The following is a 21,530-nucleotide window of genomic DNA, read 5'->3' on the forward strand; positions in this document are numbered from 1 at the left end:
TACATCATTGACTTGGATGGCACTTGGGTCTTTCAAACCTTAGCAAATTAATTGTTTTTGCTCTATACAATAGAAGCCCAACAAATAGATTTCAATTTTAAATTATATCAATATTCCAGTGCTTTATTTTCATTTTGTTAATCAGCTGTATATTCAGTTATAGCGCACTAACCTCCATGCAGAATGTGCTTACTATAGCAAAAAATATACAGGTGGAAATGAGTGTAATGGAAACATCAATATTCACACACACTATCACTACAGTAATTTGATAAAACAAGACCAGAAGAGGTTAATATTCAAAACTTAAATTTACTGGGTAAAAACTGCAATGTGCAAACTTAATTTCACTGATATAAAAATACAAGTCATTTATATGTTGTATACACACAAAATATATATGGAAAATCATTTACACAGCTAGAAACCAGGAATAAAGTTCAGGATATGATCATGCAAAGCTTCACTCCTGTCACTCGCAATAGTACTGCCCAGAGACTGCTCACATATGTAAGGCTCGCAGGAATGGTCTTAAGTCTCTTAAATTCAAGGGGAGAAATGTGTAATTGTTAAGGTTGGATGTGGAGACCATTACTGGGTAGCCTTAAAACTTGACAGATGTGTTGTTCTTATTCCATAATAAGGGTGAAATTGTCTTCAAATAGACATGACACGTGCACTGAAAAGAATGGGAAAGGTGTATGCATATAAAGTAAAAATGTGGTTTATTCTTCTCCCGCGAGCCAGCTACAGAATTTCTATTAATTAATGGATGTCTATGTGACCACAACATAAAAGAAAGCCCATGCTAGGTTCTCATTAATATTCAATTGTAGAATTCCAACCTCCCCAGATGCTCTCCCCTGCCCAAAGGAACTCACATTTCTACCCCATTCTTTCCTCTGACCAATGAGCGAAATAGGATTCTACGAAATTCTATGTCCTTTTGTGGAACTTGCTCTCATCCCTGCTCTCTAGCCCAGACCTAGCAATTGATTCCTAATGACTAGCAAAAACAGACAGAATCTCTCACCCTCAGGCCAAAAGGATTTGCTGCCCATCGCATCTCTGCCCCCTGACACCAGCCCACCTTGTCTGTGTAATAGGAGTGCTCTATAAAAGAGATGTCTGTACATCTGTTAAGAGTTAGGTGATAAAGTACCAGTAGATAGCACTCAGGAATACACAGCACACTTCCCAGGTCTTTTAGGTCCCAGACTCTTGTTGCTGTGCATTTCCAATGGCTTCTTTACTTCACCCCTCAATAACCTGGAAAAGGGAACCAATTTAACAAATATTAATCTGCTCCAAGAAAGGGAAAGTGTCCAAACCACCCAAATAAAGGTCTACCCTTTTTGCCAATACACCCACTTTCAAATGAGTCCCACAGCCCAACACAAGACGCCCCCATACAGCAAGCACTGATGAAACAAACAGAGCTTAATTTCCACTCAACAAATAACGCTTTAGTTCAATATTCAAATTCTGAAATTGTAATAGGGAAGAATTTTTTTTACAGATTGCTCCAGCAGTTCTGTAATATCGAGGTGTGTCTCAGAAATGGGGACGCATACATTAATGGGGCGTATTAAGTAGGGTGGATCAGAAATTTTCCATCAAACCTGGTTTTGGACAGAAAATTGGGTTTTGACTATATGAAATTCTTAATGTGAAGTATTTGGCTTCCATGGAAAATTTCAACTTTGTGCTGAAAAACCAAAGACCCAAAACCTCCAATATGAAAATACATTCATGGTGCCTCAGGCTCCCATTCTTCTCCATTAGCCAAGCTTCCCAGCTGAACTACGCCTGCCCATCAGGCTCTGAGGGTGTGTGGGTGTGAGATCAACGGGAGAAGAGTGTAATTACAGTCATTGGGTCAGATTCCAGCCCGTGCTCTGCCCATGCTCTGCTTTCTACACTACTCCAGCACCATGTCCTCTGGACATTCTGGGCTGCAGAACAGCACATTAGAAAGTCTGAGGAAGCTGTTAGTAGTCAGACCAGCCCCAAGACACTGCTCTAATTAGTGCTAGAATCTGAGAGCCACAAAGGTAGGCTGAAGCCACCATCGATCCCCTCTGCCTTCCTGTGTTCTCTCTCCTGAGAGTTGCAGCACAGAATCTGGCCTAAGGTTTATCCACCTCCTTTGAAAGCATGAAGAAGTGCTCTCATTGTGGAGTGTACATTTTGGAGGGGGGAAGGGAAGGGAAGGAAAAAGGGGAATTGAAAATGAAAAGAAAATATCACGTCTCTGAAGACCATAGTAACATCAGAGAAAGCCAGAGATTTTGCAGTAACCAACGAGGGGCAGAATTATTTAGTGTTTGAGAGCGCAGGTCTGGGACTCAGAAGACCTGGATTTTAGTCCCAGCTACCACTAACACATTGTGCAACCTGTGACAAGTCTCTCTGCTCCTTTGTGACTCACTTCCTCACTCTGTATTAAAGGGGAATCATAACGCTTACTCACCTTTGTAAAGTGCATCAACCTCCTCAGATGATGGGCGCTGTGTCATTATTCTCAGGTTCTATATAATGATCTCTTAAAAATAAACAGGCCAAGGTATAGACATGCCAACGAGCCAACAATGAGGGCAGCGGCATGTCCTCAGATGCAGGACGAGGAAAAGAAAGCCTGCTATTGCAGGGTGGCATTCCACGCGCCAGACCAGCTCCATAGTCCACGGGGTGCTGTTGACTGCAAAGCACTAGTGGAGCAGATTCTTTCTTGTCATAGACGGCATGACTAGCTCCTGCCACATTACAGGCCAAGTCTCTCTTCTGCCCTGGCTGACACCCTCTCTTGTTCACAGTGCATCTCTGACCTGGTACGCTACTGTGCGTCATCAGCACCCAATATTACTCACAGAACGAGCACAGCAAAGCACCTCGTAAGGCACAAGTTGTGCATGGGAATGAACTCTTGGGACCATCTCCTGGGGAATCCTGGGAAGTCGCTGTCCTTTCCCCTTTTTCTTTTTTCTCCCCCTTTTCTGCACACCATCGGGGGAAGTGGGGGAAAGGACAGAGACTAATCACCTGTGGGAGAGGCAAGGGGGAGAAAATTCTGTAAGCTTCAACTTGCAGCTTTCCTCAGACCGTTCCCTTGGGAGGGAGAGAGGATTTTTCCCTTTTGGGGCTAGGACATGGATTTATGGGTTTCCAACTCACTAGTATCTCTTAACTACAGGTAAGGGAGCTGCTTTCTGTTTTGATACAGCAGCCAGCCGTAGGGATAGTTCAGGATCCTCTCCCCCAGCAACACAGAACTATACTGCTATTGGCAGAGTCCCCAGAAGCAGAGGGGAGCTGAAGGTGTGTGTTGGGGTGTCATAACAGCATCAAGCTTTATTATTTCTCTCTCATTTCTGCATGGAAATGCCTGGGCTTTGCAAGGGTTGGTGACTTGGAGCAGGGCACCTCCCTTATTCCACATTCTTCCATCCTACCCTCCCTCCCCGCCTTGAGATCTAGTGGCACAGGGCAGAAGAGGCAGGAAAATGATCCCACAGAAACAGCACACTCATCTGATGCCACGTAAGCAAGGGAGATCCTAATGCAGTTGTCCCATTAATGCTCAGCTCCTGTGCTGTGGATGGCCTGGGCCTCAGTGTGTCAGTCAGGTGGGCTATTTGGAACTTTAGCAAAATCTGGTGCATTTGTACATGGACAGGTTTCACCCTGGAAAGCTCTGCTTCTTGGCAAAATCAAACAGTCACAAACATGTGGACACTTGAGACTGAAAACGGATGCCTACCTACTAATCACACTCTCCTCTGCGAACAGTTGTTCTAGCCCCCATTTCAACTCAGCATCATATTGTCTGAAGGAAAATAAATTCTTGAAATAGTCTTTGGGCCAGAGGCTTTCCTCCACTTCACTGGGAGAGAAGCAGAACACGAGCCAAATTACTGCACTACTTGAGTCATACCAAAAATATACATCCTAAGCCAAAAGATACAGACGCAGGTCCCAAGTTCACAACTGGGGCTCTTAGTGTGTCTAAAAAAGTTTGATGTCCATCAGTTTTCATTAATAACTATTTAAAAATCATACTGTGATCTCAGGGAAACTCTTAACATATTAGCTTCTGAACTATCACACAGAGAACTTTGTTTTTGTTCTTAGATGCAACAAAACGTGCAAACATAAATTTTGGCATGGATCATTAACTTTTCTCTGTTGCTCTTTTGTTTAATGTAAAAAGCCAATCTATGAGTAATGGCCCCAAGATGTCCAAATGCAACATAACTTAGCCCTCAAACTGTAAAAGAGTATGATGTAAAGAGATTTTAACATGTGAAGTGTGAGCTTCTGTATGGTTTCTCAATTCAAAAACAAAATACAAGAAGTAAAGAGATTTGTAATGTCTGGCTTGTATAGAATTTAGACTCTAAGCAAACAATGTGGATTTGGAGAACCAGCCACATCTAAGAAATTTACAGGAATCAATCTGTAACTTAGAAATTAAAGAGCAAATTCTCCAGTTTAATCCACATGCTGGTATTTGATTTGCACGAGAGTGCACATTACAGCTGCAAGCAGAATGTACCATAGAGAAACATGCATGAAGATAAAAGATCTTCCACCACATTGTGGATTAGAGAAATAAATGTGCCCTAAAATTTTAAGAATAAGAAATTGACAATTTAGGAAACTCGCATCTGAAATACTAATCTCTACTATAGCAGCAAGTTGATACCTGTAACACTGAGTTTGGGGAAGAACAATTTTGTGGTACTATTTGGTCTAATTAAACAACAAGTTAACTGGATCTCCTTGGACGTTATTGCACCTGTAGTTGAAACAGTGATGCTTTAACTGGCCAGAAGACTACTTTCACTATATACTACAGAAAAGTGAGCTTTTTAAAATGTGTAACCTTCCGCAAAAGACACATTGTAAATAGGCCACAGTCCTAATTCATACTTCAGCCCAATATCCTTTATAAAGCAGTTTAAGTATGTCTGGCACAAAATCAAGCTTTGAAGTGCCTCCACCATTTCAGAGACAGAGTCTTAAATATTGTTCTTCTCCAAAGGGTGGATGGGCACCGAGTACCAAATGAAACTAAAACTCAGCAGGCATTCACTTCCTTGAAAGAGGCTGTCTGACATCATACAGCAGATCAGAAGTAAATAAAATGATGCCTTTAGGCATGATGATAAATCCACTACAATACTGTGAGAGTGACAGACTCCACCATGACAATGTCAGTATATTCTGTTGAGAAAGTAAAATGCAGTTACCTTCAATGGTACATTTATCAGATCATGTCAATCAACAGTACTAAAACAATGGATGTCAAAACAAAATATATTAAAACAGTACGTTTTATAAAAACTGATGGCAAAATGCCCCACAATTATAGTTCTGCATAACCAAGTCCAGCTCTCCAGGGTCCACTAAGTTAACACCTTTAAGCACACAAAGCAGTTATCAGAGGCTTTAATAACATGATTAGTGGAACCCAGCCAAGCTGCAGGGGAATTACACCCTCAGAAATCTATCAAGTATGATCACAACCTATCTGTGAATGCTAATACTTTGTAGTCCCAAAAAGGCAGAGTCAGTTCAGAAGCTCTTCACTGCTGTAATTCTCCAGCCTTTTACAGGGCACACTATTTAACATGGAGTTTTCTAAATAGAAAAAGGAACACACGTAACAAATATGAAGCACTTATGGAAGAGTCCATGACCGCAGATATTTCCAGTACATTGTATCTGGAGTGTACATATGTTATTTAGTTATTCATTCCTGCCCATCATTATATTGCATATTTTATAGTTCACAAGTATTCTATAAGTTAACAAGCAAGAGTCTCCTCCCTGAGAAACGTGCTTCTCATATTTTTGCAGACACTCCCATCCCCTCACTCGGCTACAGTAAGGCATGGACAATGCTAAGAAGACCGTGTCAAATCCCAATGATGACAGTAAAAAACAGTTCTTCCCTTTCTCTTAGTGGAACTTATCTGGTCCATTACAATTGCAGCTGTCAGTTGGCATCCAGGCACTCTTGCCTGGTAAGTAGATGTTTTCCACCTGGGCTGCCTGTCTGCGTGCGTAGATCTTTCACTGTCTGCAGCAAAGCTTTCCTCTCCAGCTCTAAAGTGAGAATGGATTGCTTCAATTTGCACTCGTTGTTCAGTAAAAATTCTACTGTAGCTTCTAGGTTTTGGATCTTTCCATTTGCCACCTTAAGGGGAAAAAGAAAACAAGAATTTTCTAAAAACTGTGAAACCAGTGGACCTTACAGACAGAGTCTCAGTCCTTCAGGCTTTTAAAAAGTCCTACTGAGATATGTCATGTTTACAACAGATTTTCCAGTTATGTAGAAAACACACACTGAATTAAAGTGTAAGTACTGCTACTTCCACAAACCCAGTATTACTTATAAATAGCATTGTCTACAGACAACAATCTATTTTTTCCTCTTTCTCTCTCTAATCTTTATTGTTTAGGTGCTAGTATGATTAAACCTAGAATATAATACAGAGCAGATTAAAAGTTAAATCTACAAATAATTAGCTAATAGAACTTTATATTTATTAGCTGCCACCTTTTAATTAAAGATAGCATGACTATTAATCCAGAGATCTACTCATTACAAAATTACACTCCATAGGTATCAAGGTGCAGAAACATTATGACTCAGAAGGAAAAAATGTGTCTGCTAGCCATTGAGGAACAAACCTGCCACTATGTTTCCCATGCCTAGAGGATACATTTTACCTAGCTGAGTAGGATTTGAATAAGCATCGAAAGGCCTGTATTCCATCTTACCTACTGTGTCATCTAGCTCCAAGTTTTTGTTTTTGATCCAAGAGGCTTGAAAATCTAAATATAGAGCCCATCTCTTACCCCCGTATTCCCTTTAAATTACCCATGTACTCAGAAGTTGTATTAACATATTTTTTTGCAGCTCAGACAGAAAGAAGGAGCCCTGAGGAGTTCAGAATGGATCAGCTCCTTCAGAGACCAACCGTACCATCTCTGAAAACCTGCCTTGTCTCTCTCATCTCACAAAGGGCGAGTTTTGAAGCAGCCACCGACACAACTGCAGACTGAATGGACTGAGGTCGGATACTGGACAGCAAGATGTATTATTTCATGTCTTTCTGATCATTCTGGATCATGGGTTCTCAAACTTTCTCATAACAAGGATCACCTCTTAATAGAGAATGTGTCTCATAGACATCTCTCCCATTTGTGACTGCCTGACTACAGCAATTGCTTAAATGCGAAAATAATGTTACGACTGCATTAATGTATCTTTAGCTGTCTTCTCCAGTGAGCCAGCATCCTGTGACCCCAGCCAGCATTCCATAGGCCACCAGCAAGCCCTACATTCGGGAACCTCTGCTCCACACAAACTTAAAAGGTTTTAAATACTGGTAAGTCCACCTGGTACCAACTGTAAATAGGAAATGCTGTAGACAGTAATTTCAGTTATGCCTTAATCTGGATCAAATGTGGCCCACATCTCCTCTATACAATGATCTCTTCTGAAAATATGTACAAACAATGGTTCAATGGCTTGTTAGCTTGAAATATAAACTATACCTGCAACTCCTCCAGTAGATCAAAGTTCTGTTTTCTCAAACTAATGTTTGCCTTTTCCAACTTATCCATTCTCTGATTGTCATTGAGAGACGAATCTATCAACTCATCCTGAAGCACGTGATATTCAACTTCGTAAGCTTGCAACTGTTTGGCGATATCCATTTCAAATACCTGTTATATATATATATCGGTATTAGATGCTATGAAGATCAAGAGAATCAAATGCATAAAAATTCTGTTGGTTTCTTTTTAGGGTGTAGAGTACTTTTCTAGCTTATGTCCCATAGTCTTGAGGCAGTGATGTCCAATGGGCAGAGGACATGCACGGGAGTCAGACATGAGATCATTTCAAATTCTGACATTAACTTGTTGTATGACTTTGAGAGGTCACTTACACCAAAGTTTATAAAAAGTGGCCACTGTTTTAGATGTTTCCATTTTTAGGTACCAAACTTAAGTCAAGTTGGGCATCAAAAAATGGAGGTGCCAAAATTTAGGTGTCACTTTTGAAAACTGTAGCTCAAACCCCTTTGTGCCTCAGCCACCACACATGTAAAACGTGGATAATACCTATCTACCTTCATACAGCACATAAAAGTACTGTGGGTGCAAACTACTTCACCTATTTCTGATCTTGTTATATAATAACATTTTTAGTGTCTGAAAAATTTTATTACTTCAAAAGATTTCATAGAGAAAACATTAAACCATGTTGGAGCAGAATTCTATTTTTAATCACTAGCTGTTAATCACTGACAGTATCCCCAGTCTGTATCAAGACAAATATTGAACCACACCCTGCTCAAGAGACCTTACGCTTTAAAGGCAGAAAAATAAAGCAAAGTACATTGAGAGAAGCCACAGGAAAAAAATACTATAATGTTCTTCCCCTTGCTTGTGGTCTTAGTATATCCGCTTTCCAAATTTCCAGGAAAGCTAAGTGGTAGACCGTATTACTCTAAGGCCCCGAAGTACCTCACTGAATGCAATGAAAAGAGAATGACACAAATGTCAAATCACAGAAACAAATGAAAAACTAAACTTGAGTCACGCAATATAGATACAACAGGAAAATACCCCAAGTACAGAAGTTAACCAGTTGTTCCTTATTTTAACTTCTTGTATCATATTTCTCTTGGAAAGGAGTCAAAAGTCAATTCCCGTCTGAGATACTCATTGAAGTAATGAGAAATATTGCCCATTTCCCTCATTTGCTTTGGGATACAAGGGGTAAAGTTTTCATTTCTACAGGCGGGATATAATTTAAGACGATATCAGCTATATAATAAGATGACTGTAACAATCTTAGAATTCATGTTACCTGTTTATCACTCACACTATAAAAATGATCCCTAATAGTTTTATTGCAGCATGAGTAAATGTTTGGGCTTCTGAACATTAAAGGCTGGATCTCAAACATAGTTTAGGTACAAGTAAATCACAGAATCATAGAAACATAGGATTAGAGGGAACCTCAAGAAACAGGACCAAGATTACATAGATTATCCCTGACACCATCTTCTTAATAGCAGTCCTTAACATATTTGAAGATTGTTATAGGTCACCCCTTAGTCTTCTTTTCCCAAGACTAAACAAACCAGGTTTTTTTAAATTTACAGGTCGGGTTTTCTAAAACTTTTAACATTTTTGTTGCTCTCCTCTGGACTCTCTCCAATTTGTCCACATCTTTCCTAAAGAGTGGCACCCAGAACTGGACACAGTGCTCCAGCTGAGGCCTCACCAGTGCTGAGTGGAGCAGGACAAGTACCTCCCATGTCTTACATATGACACTCCTGTTAACATACCTCAGAATTATATTAGCCTTTTTAGAAGCTGCATCACACATATTCAATTTGTGACCCACTGTAACCCCCAGATCCTTTTGATCTGTACTGCTGCCCAGGCAGTTATTCCCCATTTTGTAATTGTGCATTTGATTTTTCCTCCCTAAATGTAATACTTCATTGAATTTCATCTTGTTGATTTCAAACCAATTCTCCAATTTATCAAGGTTATTTTGAATTCTAATCCTATCCTCCCTAGTGCTTGCAACCCCTCCCAGCTTGGTGTTATCTGCAAATTTTATAAGTGTACTCTCCACTCTATTATCCAAGTCATTAATGAAAATATTGAATAATATTGGACCAAAGCCAGATCTATGCTGGACCCACTAGACATAGTCTCCCAGTTTGACAGCGAACCATTGATAACTACTACTTGAGTATGGTCTTTCAACTCATCTTATAGTAATTTCATCTAGACATCTTACGAGAATGTCATGTGGGACTGTCAATACCTTACTACAATCAAGATATATCACACCTACAGTTTCCCCCGGATCCACTAGGCTAGTAACCCTGGCAAAGAAGGATGTGAGGTTGGTTTGGCATGAATTGTTCTTGACAAATACATGTTGGCTATTACTTATTTTCCTATTATTCTCTAGATGTTTACAAACTGATTGTTTAATAACTTGTTCCAGTATCTTTCCATGTATCCATGTTTGGTTGACTGGTCCAGAATTCCCTGGCACTTCTCTGTTCCCTTTTAAAAAGAACAGATCCTATGTGTGCCCTTCTTCAGTCCTCTGAGACCTCACCCATCACCCAGGAGATCTTGAAGATAATCGCTAATGGTTCTGAGATTGAATCGGCTAGTTTGTTAAGTACTCTAGGGTGAATTTCATAAGCCTCTGCTGTTAGACGTATACATCTAACTTATCTAAATATTCTTTAACTTTTTCTTCTCCTACTTTGGCTTGTGTTCCTTCCTCCTTGTTAATATTAATTGTGTTAAGAATCTGGTCACAATTTACCTTTTTAGTAAAGACTGAAGCAAAATAGGAATTCAACACCTCAGCTTTCTTGATGGCATCCATTAGCTCTCCTTCCCCTCTAAGTAGAGGACCTACACTTTCCGTCAGCTTTCCCTTGCTCCCAATGTATTTATGGAACCTCTTGTTATTGCTTTTTATGCCCCTTGCAAGGTATAACTCATGTTGTGCCTTAGCCTTTCTGATTTTGTCCTTATATGCTTTTGCTATCTTTTGTACTCATCTGTAGCAATTTGTCTACATTTCCACTTTTTGTAGGATTTCTTTTTGATTTTCAGGTCATTAAAGAGCTCCTGAGGGAGCCTTTTTGGCTGCTTACTATTCTTCCTATTTTTTATTGCATGAATGGGATTTCCATTGTCTATGAAAATGAAAGATTCAGTAGAAAATACAGAGTTGTGACTTTCAGAATCAATCTATGCAATTCAGCAAGGCAAACTGTTAGTTTTGTCATGACCGCTGTCTTCCAAACTCCTTTGCACTCAGAGAGGGGAGGGAAGTCCCTGCTGTCATAACCAAAGCAACAAATCCAAAAGGACAGAACGTTAGGCAAATCAAAAATTTCACCTAAAAAGCTTACAAACTTAGGGCAAGTTATGGCATGGAAGCCACAGGCTACAGTTGGGGGAGGTGGGAGGATACGGATTTGCCTAGTAGCCTTGTAGAAGCTGTGATCAATCAGCTGCTCTCTCTAGCAGCAGTCCTCATCAAAGGAGAGCAGCTATTCAGTCCTCAGGTCATTTTACCTGCCAGCTCTGAAACTAGAGCAGTTTGAATGCAGGGCAAAATACCCCATCGCTTCTGCTCAGACCTAGCATTTTCCCTCAGCTCACCTAGGCATAGGTCTCTCTGTAAAACCCTGCATTCTGGCTTTTGTGCACTATACATAATCTACCTCTGGAGAATACCAATATGTCCTTCCCCCTTAGGGAGATATTAAGTGTTGGGAAAAATCCTTAGCTAGTTTAATAAGCATGTTTGTTTTAAAGGAGCATTGCTGCCAGCAAATGGAAAGCCATTCCCCCAAGGCCATTCTGCAGAGTTGTAGTGCTTTCACCATGGATCCTTCTGGTTTGAAGGCCACTCTCAGTTCCCGCCCCCAAGGCTACCTGCGGACAGGCAAATGCAGCTCAACTGCAGAGTGAACCTCACCGTGTTTTGGGGAAAGGAAGGGGAAAAAGTCACCCCATTTCAGTTCTGTGTTTGTACAGCACCTAGCACAAGGAGGTCCTGGTCCATGGTTAGGGCTCCCAGGCTCTACAGCAATACAGATAATAAAATAGCAATACTTAAGATCTGTATTTCCCCTCACTGTGAATCAGGTGTCATGGCCAGGTCCTTTTCAGGATAATAGGGTCTATATGCAGACCACTGCAAACATGGGCTATGTGTGTTCTTCACAGACCCACAAATACAGTATACTCCTAATTATCCAAACAGCCTGGATTTTATTCAGATAATCGGGATTTCAGGAGCTGTTCAGCAGTGGGGTGGCCACCAGGTCCTCCTCCTTGCAGTCCAGGCTAGGTGGAATTGTCTCTGCTCTATCCTGTCAACCACCCTACCATCCCCCGGCACCTTCTGGGAACAGGTGTCACTGGTCCTGCAGCAGTGCAGGGAGAACACTGCAGCTCTGCTGTCATGCCCCTGCTCTGTCACTCCTGTAAGGACGAGGCTTCAGAGGTCTCCCTGGCTACCACAGGAGCCATTCAGCAGCAGGGTGGCCTCCTCTGCACGCAGGGTCTCGTCCTCCTCTTCGCAGTGCTGACTGTGGTTCTTTTCTCTATTATCTAGATCTCCACATTATCCCAATCCCATCCTTGTCCCCCAGCATGAGACAGATGCCCTCTGTAGCATGTACCTCACACTGAGGGACAAGGAAAAGATTTGGATAAATGAGACTACACTGTGCTTCCATTAGAACCACCTTTTATCACAGCAATGTTTCATCATTTCCCTCCCCAATGGAATAACTGCCATCTTGAGGGATGACTCAATGTTTCCCAGCACTATGACTGAATGCAGGAGACTGTACCATCCCATCTCCTCTGTCTGGAAGACATGTTTGCTATTCCACAGCATTTTGCTATGTATTAACAAACCTGCATCATACAACTTGGCAGAGCAGACATCATCAACAAAGAGACATCTATGGCGTGGGTAAGAAAAGATAACACGCACAAGGCTCTGGAAATGGGTAAGCCTAGTAGTCATTCAGCTCACCTTACTGCCTATCCTGTAGAATGCACTGTACCTGGGATACAGTATTATTGCCAACAAAATGAAAATCAATTAAATACACTTAGTAAAAATCAGAACTGTAAATGTAATTAACAATGCAATTAATGATGACTAACTATTACGTAAGGATGCCCAGGTACTATATAAGTAATATGGTTTGAAAGCTTCTTTAACATTTTCCAAACTAAAATTAGTAACCAATTCTCAACTAGGAATAGCACAAGCAGTTTTCTCCATTGTGATTTTACAAAAGAATACTACTGCTCCTAACTTCTGTTAATAAGAACATAATTTCTCTTGATAATAGGTAAATGTTCAGATTGTCTCATACTTGATTAATGGTCTTTTCCATCTGTACCAAGCCCAGGTTTGGGAGAGTGTTTTTAATAAAATCCACTATGGTTTCTAAGTTCTCATGTTGCAGAATCAAGGGTTTGTGACTTCCCAACAGGCTTAAAGCCACTTTAAATATAACCTCTGATCCCTGAAGAAAGAGCATATCTGTGAAAACAAAGAAGAACCAAAAGTACATAAAACAAGCACATCTTTTGATAAGAATAATACAACAGTAAAATTTCCAAAGTATAACACCTGCATATACTACAGAGATCAAGAAACTAGAAATATTCACCAGTCAGGCATTTTTATAATTGTGTTTTCTAGTTAAACAATTTTTTTTTACAGTACCTTACACTAAAAGCAGAAACGGACCTTTTGTAAAAGTTTTACACTGAAAAAGAAACATTTCTTTAATCCATGGAATCTGCATCACAGGAAGACAATGAGACACACAGTGTGAGGGATTTTTGAAAGGATCAGATATACATATATTTTATGTAGGAACTGTATTTTCAGCTATGCTAGCTAAGTCATATGCTTCAAGGGCATGAACTGAGCAATGCTATGTAAATAAGTTCCTCCTCCTGCTCTGCCGAAATAGTGTACAAATAGCCACATATAAGAGAGAGTGAATGTGCATGTGTCCACACATGCATGCTTTGTGTAGTGGGCTGTGATTTTTTCTAAAGCATTAGATACACATGTGGCATTATGCCCCATATTCTTCATAGCAATATTATTATGATATGATTATGGCATAACTATGATATATTTTATGCAAGAGAGGTCATGTAATATATAATTGAAAAGGTTATGATTCACTGAATATGATTATACTATTTGTATGCATGTATCATTTTGGTATCTGAAGTTAGAAATTTTGTCTATGCACCTATTACAAATGTGTTTACACCTGGGGAACGTCCAGTAGGCAGAAGGCAATCATTCTAGATGGCTGGCTGGGAAAGGCCATTAGGAAGAACAATAGGTTTTAGAAAATGCTAATCTCCCACCAGGGAGCCTTCCTGAGGACACTATAAACAGCTTCTGATTCATGGCTGCTACGACCCTACAGGGACATGTGACCAAGTCACCTGGTATTGGACTCCATCTTAGAATACCAGTGTTTTTCCACTGAAAGGCATGGGAACTAAAGTTGGAGACAAAGAGTTCCTGCCATATGCACAAGCTATTTAAGGGAAGTGACATCATGTGGTTCTTCATTGACTCCTCCTGCCCAAAGGAGATGCTTGGAAACATCCGAGAAACAAGGACCGAACTGGGAGAGAAAGGCTGAACCTAGGCTAGAGGGATTTCTAGCCTGTGAAAGAAATACTTGGGGTTTCAAGCTGCAAGCAAGTGAAGAGTGCCCTTAAAAGCCTCTAGTCATCTTAAATCATCATTTAGGGTAAGAATTTGCTACTCATATCCAATTTCTTTAGCATATTTATCTTAGATTGCATTTTTGTTTTATTTGCTAGGTAAACTGCTTTCATCTGTTTGCAGCGGTGGCTCCAGGCACCAGCGCTCCAAGTGCGTGCGTGGGGTGACAAGCTGCGGGGGACGCCCTGCCGCTCCCTCCAAGGGTGGCAGTCAGGCAGCCTTTGGCAGCTTCCTGCAGAACGTCTGCTGGTCCTGCAGATTTGGCAGCAATTTGGCGGCAGGTACACCGAAGGTGCGGGACCGGCGGACCTCCCACAGGCACGTCGCTGAATCCGCAGGACTGGGGACATCCCGCAAGCAAGCTGCTGAAGGCAGCCTGCCTGCCGTACTTGGGGCAGCAAAAAAGCTAGAGCCGCCCCGTCTGTTTGCTGTCCTTATAATCACTTAGAATCTATCTTTTGTAGTTAATAAACTTGTTTTTGTTTTGTCTAAAACCAGTGTGTGCAGGAGTTATTACTTGGGGCAGAAAGCTATATATATTCCTCTCCACATTGAGGGAGGGGGCAAATTTAATGAGCTTACACTGTACAGTTCCCTGTGCAGTGCAAGACTGTACAATTTTGGGTTTACATTCCAGAGGTGAGTGCGTGCCTTAGGAACTGGGAGGTGCATTAGTTGAGCCTTCCCATGAAGAGCTGATCTCAGCATCTGTGTGTAGCTGCAGCTGGGTGTGTCCCTACCTGTATATGTGCTGGAGGGGGCTTGAGGGCCGTCACAGCAGTACAGTGTAAAGGGAGCCCAGGCTGGTGGGTCAGGTGGGCTCTGGGGTACCCCAGTTCCAGTTGGCACCCCGGGAGGAACCCGTCACAATACATCAGGACCATTATTATTCAATTATTTAAGTGACAATTGTGTGTTTCACTAGCTAGATCAATTGCCCTGGTTGGTAGGGTGACCAGACAGCAAATATGAAAAATCAGGACAAGGGGTGGGAAGTAATAGGAGCCTATATAAGAGAAAGATCCCAAAATCAGAACTGTCCCTATAAAATTGGGACATCTGGTCACCCTACTGGTTGGTGAGTTATCACCTGAGACATCCAGTACATATTTAAGCTATGTATAAGCTAGGCAATGCAGTGAAATTGGACAGTGTTACCTCTTCTTGTATGTGTTATGTTTTTTGAAGGGGGTCATGAGAACTCTATGAGGAGGTAATAGGAAGCAGCAGAATTTATTGTTCAGCTGTCAGTTCTGAGCTTGAATGGGATTATAAATTAAAGAACTTTAATAAATCAGTAGGTACCTACACTTTAATTATAAGGACAGAGTGTAATCTTTCTTCAGCCCTGTTTCTCATCTACTGGAGGGAAGTGGAAAACTGCATTAGGAAAACATACCACACTGTGTATGGGACTTGAGTTAAATAAATCAGTTTTCTAACAGCATCTGGTTTATTTGCTTTTTAATATAAGTATCTGATAAACATAATATCCTAACAAGCCACACTACTAATCACATTTGTAGTGTATCTTCATATCTTACTAATGTAGGCTGTGTATTAATGCTGCAGTGGCCCCATGGAGACAGCATCCTGGTACACATTCAGCACAGTGCAGCCACAGTATCTAGCTACCTTTCAGCATAACTTCCTTTCCATCTCTTCCTTTTTCCTTTACAAACAGCTGACAATCTAGCACAGGTCTTTATGGAGACAGGAAATACATGAGAGCAACCCTGCAGCAGCCAACGATACCGCTCACAACCCATCTGGCCAGAGGAGATACAAAAAGCTCTTTTCCTCCATAGACTCTCTTGCTACTAGACCTCAAAATCTGCTCTGGGTTTTAAAGAGCGACTTTCATACAGGAGGAAGTATCCAGTATACTACAAATAGTTATTAAGGGAAGGGGGAAACCACATGGCGGGTAAGTGGATTTTTGTTTTCAGTTCAGTTTGCTAATTACCGAATATATCTGTGTTTATACAAAGGCTTCCCATATCTCTCTTCCTTCTACTTGAACCTGCAAATGAAGTCATGCTGCTGAACTGGTAGCATCACAATAACTTACATGGCAATAAGCTGATAGCCAAACACATCAAGACTTCATGATCAAATAGAAGGAGAAACTGAGCAATGAGGGAAAATGCTAATGTCAAAACCACAAGTCTCTCCAGTGCAACGAAGAACATAAGAAAACACTGGCTGACTAAATTTCTCTGTACAAATATTCTCTCTTTTGAAGCTTGCATCAGAATGAAAGTTTCCTACAGTTCCTTGACTTTACCCTGAAGTCATAACTCATTTCACTCCTTTCCTGTATTCATCTCTCTCTCACAGAGGGACCGAGCGAGCATGAAGCACATGTAATAACTGATAATAAATCTTATATTTCTGCCCCAGACATCCTAAAAACAGTGAAAACAGCTCCAGTTCCAATTCAGTACATTCTATAAGAGGTAGGGCTGCTTTGAAAGATGTAATGGAAAGTGAGCATCTGTCTTCATGTGTCTATAGAAACTTGAAAAATACAGGACATTGCTCTTTATGGGAATCTACATTATTTAATATTAATACAGAGAACACCAAGCAAGAATCAACAAAGATGAAGTACAAAGCAGAACCTAATTAAGCAGAGAATAATACATCTATGTGACCCAACACCTGCCCCTAGAAAAGATGCAGATAAACTCAAAGTGACCTATACAGTATTATGGTATGAGCTGGATTGATTATATACTTCTGAAATCCCTCACTCATATATAAAATAGTGAGCAGTGAACAAAGGCCCATTTGTTTTAGGAGCTTATCCATCCCTAAGGCTTGCTGTAAGTGGGCTGCAAGCCAGCAACAATGCAATGTAGGCATCCAAATTAACGTCAGCATGACTGGCAGACATCAGGATTTAAAATCAAGTTATCTACAATCTTGGAACAGAATAAATGTTGTTCTTCCAAGTCTCCTCCACCACTAAGTAAACAGAAGGTTTTAGAGACCCTTTGTTTTGCAGTACCCTCACATGACCTTCTATTCTGAAGTGCTGAAAGCTTAGACAGATGGAGAAAAAAGGAAAAAGGCAATTTTGCTACTTTCTGGCATGACACAGCTTTGTAACTCCAGAACTTCTTTATAACCTATGGCTTTAATACACTGGAGTATAGCCTTCAGAAGACAGTGGGCTGTAAGGTAGTCTAAATGCACTGTACCTTTAACTACTACATTGTTACATAGCAATTGGGTTGCAAGGAGTCAAGGAATGAAAGATTAGCCTGTCCACTATTGGTGCACATGTGCCTGACGCACTTCAGTCCAGAGTCTCTAGCCAGCAGTATCCTGGCATGCACCCTGGTCTCTACCCAGCAGGAGCAGGCAGTGTGTGTGTGCCCTGAGAACCCCCATGCTCTGCATCAAGGGCATATAAGGGCAGAGTGCACCAGTGCTCCTTAGTGCCTCTGGCTTTGAGAGGGAGCTGGCAGTCTGCTTGACTGTCAGCTAATTTCTACTGAATAGTTAATAGTTTTGATATTTTTAACAGCTTTTAGTATGACGTGGTCAAAGCAGAGACTCTGAGGTTACTGCCTGGGAGTAAGCAATAGTGGAATGTGCGAAGGAGAATGGGAAGTTACTCACTTGTACGGTAACAGGAGTTCTTCGAGATGTGTTCTCTGCACGCACATTCCACAACTTACCCACCACCCCTCACCTTTAGAGTCCTTATCCTTGAGATGCTGCAGTTGAGAGGAAGCTGAGGAGCACTGGGGCACTCTGTTCTTATATGCCCTCAATGCAGAGCATGAGAATTCAGGGTGCATACATACTGTCTGGATGCTGCTGGCCAAAGATTCCAGACTCAAGTGAATGAGGTGCCCATGCACCGATAATGGAAAGTGCATATGGACAACACCTCTCAAAGAACTCCAGTCCCTGTAGGGTAAGTAGCTTTCCACCGAATGGGCTGCACAGTCAAAAGTTGGCAGGTAAATCAGTTTGCCTGGTTAGTCTGCATCTGAGACACTAGAATTCAACTTTTTTTTCTTCCTCCCTAGGAATCTAATAAATGAGTGGTAAAACCAAAACCTGCCAGGTTGTGCAAAACTGAGTGACCAGTTGTGTAGGAATGACCTGGATCTCAGCACTATGTGCAGTATTGCCAACTCCAACCATTCAAAAATCATAAGATTGGCTTAATAGTGACAATTAAAAAAGAAGTTTGAGGTTTCTATCTTTCTTCAGGTTTCTGAGCCTTTGGCATGGCTGAGGATGAGAAACTTTCATTTAAAAAAGGTGTCAGTTCAAGATTATCACCTAATCATATACTTCCAGGAGTAGTTGTTTTAAGAAAGCCACCAAATATTGTGAGTTTCAATGCTGGACTTGTGCTTCTGGGAAACAATGATTTTTAGGAGGTGGTTTTACTCTCACATGCTCCTCTGTAAAAGCAGCAAAGAATCCTGTGGCACCTTATAGACTAACAGATGTATTGGAGCATGAGCTTTTGTGGGTGAATACCTACTTCGTCATGCATCTGACGAAGTAGGTATTCACCTACGAAAGCTCATGCTCCAAAACCTCTGTTAGTCTATAAGGTGCCACAGGATTCTTTGCTGCTTTTACAGATCCAGACTAACACGGCTACCCCTCTGATACATGCTCCTCTGCTGTGACAAGACCCTAGTTCCACGTAAGTTATTTACTTATCTCAACCTTTTCTTCCACTGTAAATTCCTTGCTTTTTAAAGCTCTATAATCTTCCAGTGGCAAATTAAAAGCAAAATACATGATATGCAGATCTATATATTGAGGAGTCACAAAGGTATTAGGTTGGGCATAAACTAAAAGCATGTGTCTTTTGTGTATCTGCAGTCAAGCAGTTCACACAGGATCATACTGACACATGACAATTGATAATACAATTAATCATGGATGACTGAAAAGAGGAATGTTGATTATAAACTCAGTGCATGACACCTTGATTTTCATTCCATTCCTGAAGAGAATTATTGTCAGTGAGGCTAACCTGTTTAGAACACAACCTTGTTCCTTGATTAGGCGCTGTGCTCACCATAACTAGCTGTGTATCAAAAAAATGCAGCAAATGTAGATTTTATCTATATAATCTATTCCATCCTTATCAGCATGGTATCTTCCAATTCCATATTTTGCATTGACTTAAACTGGAACAGGACTAGTCTCCTTGAAATATATATTTATTATTTGCTTTTGTACTGAAAAAGAGACTGATTAAAAAGGTTAGGAAAGTGGTCATTTTAATGCACGATTAAATCATTGCACCTTGTGTGCTTGATCCCTCAAATCTATTTACCACGATAGGAAATGAGAATGAGTAGAGGCACAGAAACAACTTCCATACAAAGAAAGCTTTAAAAGATCAGGAAGAAAGGAGATAAATGAGAGGACACACTAAAGATATATGCAATGATGAAGGGCATAGAGACGGTAGACTGGTAATCAGAAGTGCTCATTCTCATAAGAAAAGATCATGGGGACAGTCAATGAAATAGAAAAGCAGAAAATTTAAAACTGATAAAGGGAAATAAATACCTTTTCACATAACATGCAGTTAGTATACGGAACTCATTGCCACATGATATTATTGAAGCCAAGTTCTTAATAGGAGTTTTCTTTTTAAGGAACTGGACATTTAAATGGATGCAGACAATCGGTAACAATCTTCAAAAAAGTGATACAGCAGCCTAAATCACATTGGGACTTAGGTGCTTTTGAAAATTTTACTCAATAGTCAGAGTTAAAATAGCCAGGGTTATTCTTCAGGGTATCACCCAATCTCTAACTAAATGTTATTTAGGAAGAAACTTTCCCTGTGGAGAAGTTGTCCATAACTGTGACTGACAGTTTTTTTGCACCACTTTCAGAAGCAGCTGGCCCAGACAATTTTGGACGCAAGCATACTGGAGTATGTGGACCACTGGTTTTACAACAATTCCTATGCTCTGAAAACAATGCTTGATTGTATGTTTCTCTCGATGTGTTTCTCTGTACTGTGAAGCTAATGTATTTCTAGGATATATAGCACCACTGTACTATACTGTCTCCTTGGCTCTTATATGCATCAGCTCCTGCCTATTGCCTAAGCAAGTGGCTCTCAACTTTTCCAGACTACTGTACCCCTTTCAGGAGTCTGATCTGTCTTGCACACCCCCAAGTTTTACCTCACTTAAAAACAACTAGCTTACAAAATCAGACATAAAAATACAAGTGTCATAGCACACTCTTACTGAAAAATTGCTTACTTTCTCATTTTTACCATATAATTACTAAATAAATCAACTGGAATATAAATACTGTACTTCCATTTCAGTAGACAGTATATATAGCAGTATAAACAAGCCATTGCCTGTAAGAATTTTTTGTTTGCACTGACTTCACTCGTGCTTTTTATGTAGCCTGTTGCCAAATTAGGCAAATATCTAGATGAGTTGATGTACCCCAGGGGTACGCGTACCCTTGGTTGAGAACCACTGCCCTAAGCAAACAACTAATTTGGTTGAAATAAGTCATTCTTGTTGTCTTATTAACTTTTGGCCAGTGTATTTGTTTTTAGTGAGGCAAGTCATTCATCTACGTGTGGCTCCACTACAGTGATCCAGGCAAAAACACACTTTTTATTTCAATATATAGGTATAGTTAGTTGAGCCACCCATTTATGAGTATACTGATTTAGTCATGTATCAGAGGGGTAGCTGTGTTAGTCTGGATCTGTAAAAGCGACAAAAGAGTCCTGTGCCACCTTATAGACTAACAGATGTATTGGAGCATAAGCTTTCGTGGGTGAATACCCACTTCGTCATGCATCTGAAGAAGTGGATATTCACCCACAAAAGCTTATGCTCCAACATCTGATTTAGTCATGGGTCACCAATTGCCTGGTTTTGAGTATGCATTCTATTGTATTCCTAGACCACTGTGTGACTATTATAACAAAGGGACACCAGAAATAAGATATGACAGGATTAGTGCATAGGGAATACTGGTGAACCTTGAAAATATATAAGGAATAGCTACATCAACAACAGATGTAATGTCTGCAAGAGAATGGGCAAAGATGGGTCTAGAGTCAGGCAAGCGGAACAGTGTAAAATCTCAGAAAGTGTCCGACCAGATGTTAAATGAAAAGATTAGATCC

General features: G+C 40.7%; 1 protein-coding gene across 10 annotated transcripts in view; it reads right to left on the reverse strand.

Moving 5' to 3' along the window:
• Positions 1–292: 292 nt before the first annotated feature.
• Positions 293–21,530, reverse strand: part of TBC1D1 (TBC1 domain family member 1) — a 199,882-nt gene continuing 178,644 nt past the window's right edge. For all 10 annotated transcript variants that reach the window (XM_075066530.1, XM_075066528.1, XM_075066526.1 and 7 more), the window contains 3 exons: positions 12,975–13,144; positions 7,570–7,740; positions 293–6,202 (listed from right to left, as the gene is read on the reverse strand). In XM_075066530.1, the coding sequence (XP_074922631.1) occupies positions 6,002–6,202; positions 7,570–7,740; positions 12,975–13,144 (542 nt within the window). In that variant the 3' untranslated portion in view covers positions 293–6,001. The remainder of the gene's footprint in view (positions 6,203–7,569; positions 7,741–12,974; positions 13,145–21,530) is intronic.

This window comes from Chelonoidis abingdonii, chromosome 5, assembly GCF_003597395.2.
Source record: "Chelonoidis abingdonii isolate Lonesome George chromosome 5, CheloAbing_2.0, whole genome shotgun sequence".
Taxonomy (NCBI): domain Eukaryota; kingdom Metazoa; phylum Chordata; order Testudines; family Testudinidae; genus Chelonoidis; species Chelonoidis abingdonii.